This window comes from Sprattus sprattus, assembly GCF_963457725.1.
Source record: "Sprattus sprattus genome assembly, chromosome: 16".
NCBI classification, from domain to species: Eukaryota; Metazoa; Chordata; class Actinopteri; order Clupeiformes; family Clupeidae; genus Sprattus; species Sprattus sprattus.
Genome location: NC_137914.1, coordinates 5,809,230 through 5,811,002, shown reverse-complemented (window position 1 = coordinate 5,811,002; position 1,773 = coordinate 5,809,230). Strand labels below are relative to the sequence as shown.

General features: G+C 47.3%; 1 protein-coding gene across 1 annotated transcript; it reads left to right on the top strand.

The window, feature by feature from the left end:
• Positions 1-697: 697 nt before the first annotated feature.
• Positions 698-1,255, top strand: LOC308376921 (cdc42 effector protein 2-like; the record flags this gene model as incomplete). The annotated part of the gene is made up of 1 exon (XM_080853415.1): positions 698-1,255. One exon carries the CDS (start codon positions 698-700, stop codon positions 1,253-1,255), a length of 558 nt encoding a protein of 185 aa, XP_080709541.1.
• Positions 1,256-1,773: the final 518 nt, after the last annotated feature.

The window sequence follows — 1,773 nt, the reverse complement described above, 5'->3', positions numbered from 1 at the left end:
GACAGTTTTAAGTAGTAGTGGAGAATGTGGCCCTGAAACATGTTGTTGACATAACTTTTAATCTGTCTCACAGACCAGAACATTCTAAAGACCTTACTGTACTTCCAGTTCGACAGCCATGCACTAGTCATGCCTTGACTACCTTGTTTTATCAATGCTATAGTCATAAACTGGCCATTTCAAAGCTGTCATGAGGAGTGAAGAAAAAAAGTTGTCTGAAAACATGCGGTGACTCTCTTGCCTTTTTTCCCCACACCAGATGCTATGTTCATAACCTGCTTTTAAAACAGTCATAAAAGAAGAGACTTGGTCCTAAAACACTGCTTATGTAAATATCTCTCTCCTTTAAAACAGTCATAGGGAGTAAATGAGACTTGGTCCTAAAAAACTGCCAAGGTTAATATCTCTCTCCTTTAAAACAGTCATAGGGAGTAAATGAGACTTGGTCCTAAAAAACTGCCAAGGTTAATATCTCTCTCCTTTAAAACAGTCATAGGGAGTTAATGAGACTTGGTCCTAAAACACTATCAAGGTGAATATCTCACTCCTCTAAAACAGTCATGGGGAGTAAGGGAGACTTGGTCCTAAAACACTGCCCATGTTAATATCTCTCTCCTTTAAAACAGTCATGGGGAGTAAGGGAGACATGGTCCTAATACACAGCTGATGTTAATATCTCTCCTTTCTCCCACAGCAGATGCCGCTCAAAACCTCGATGCACTTCAAGTCGGCCACCATGCGGTGGCCGCGCAAGCAGAAGCCGCGGGCGCTGCTCTCAAGCAGCATGATCAGCCAGCCTCTCGGCGACTTCCGCCACCTGTCCCACATTGGCCTGAACGAGTCCTTCGGCGACGTCTCTGTCTTCCAGCGCTCCAACAGCCTCGTCGTGCGCGGCTCCCACAGCGACACGAGCCTGTACCTCACGGGCCCGCCACCCCCGAAGCCGCCCCGGCTCCTCACCCCCGAGGAGGCCGCTGCCCAAGCCCGGAGCTCGACGCGCCCCACGCACAAGAAGAGCCACTCTCTGCCCCTGCTGGATGACGTGGAGGTGGAGGTGGAGCTGCCCTGTAGGGATGAAGTGGACAGGGTGGGGGGTGAAGTGGACAGACCTGCCGGGCTGAACTCCAAATTGTCCCCTAAAGCCAGAAGGTCCGGTCTGAGCCTTCTGCCGGCGGATGACCTCCTCCTGTCTCTCAATCTGGACCTGGGACCCTCCATACTGGATGATGTCCTAAGAGTGATGGACAGCCAGTAAGAATAAGCTGAGCAGCCATTACATTGGTAGACTGCTGTACATAAAACTGTCCTTCGGCCCTATGAACTGCACAGACGAGAGACTGTATGGTAACGGAATACTGAAACAGGGTGTGGGACCATGAAGGAAGCTCTTTGTTCTGCCTATGATTATCTACTTCCCACAAAATTTTTAACCATCATGGCCTCTAAGCTATTCTGGGGAGATATGAGGCTTAAATGAAATACCCTTTTCTTAGCAGAGTGTACAGAGACTATGGTTGAAAGGAATCACCATCGCAGGGCATCTTTATTAAGTGTGCCTCTTGGTACATTTCCCTCTATATGGAGGAAACATGTCTTAAGATAAAATTGTCTGACTGTCTGACCAGACTGTAAAAATGACTCCCGCCTCAGGTTCTTGGCTCAAGAACTCTTTGGAATTGTTGTACATACTATTCTCACATGGCTTAATGGTGTGATCATACTTATTATCCAAGTCAATAAAATATATTTTAAGAATCACTGATGATTCTTTGC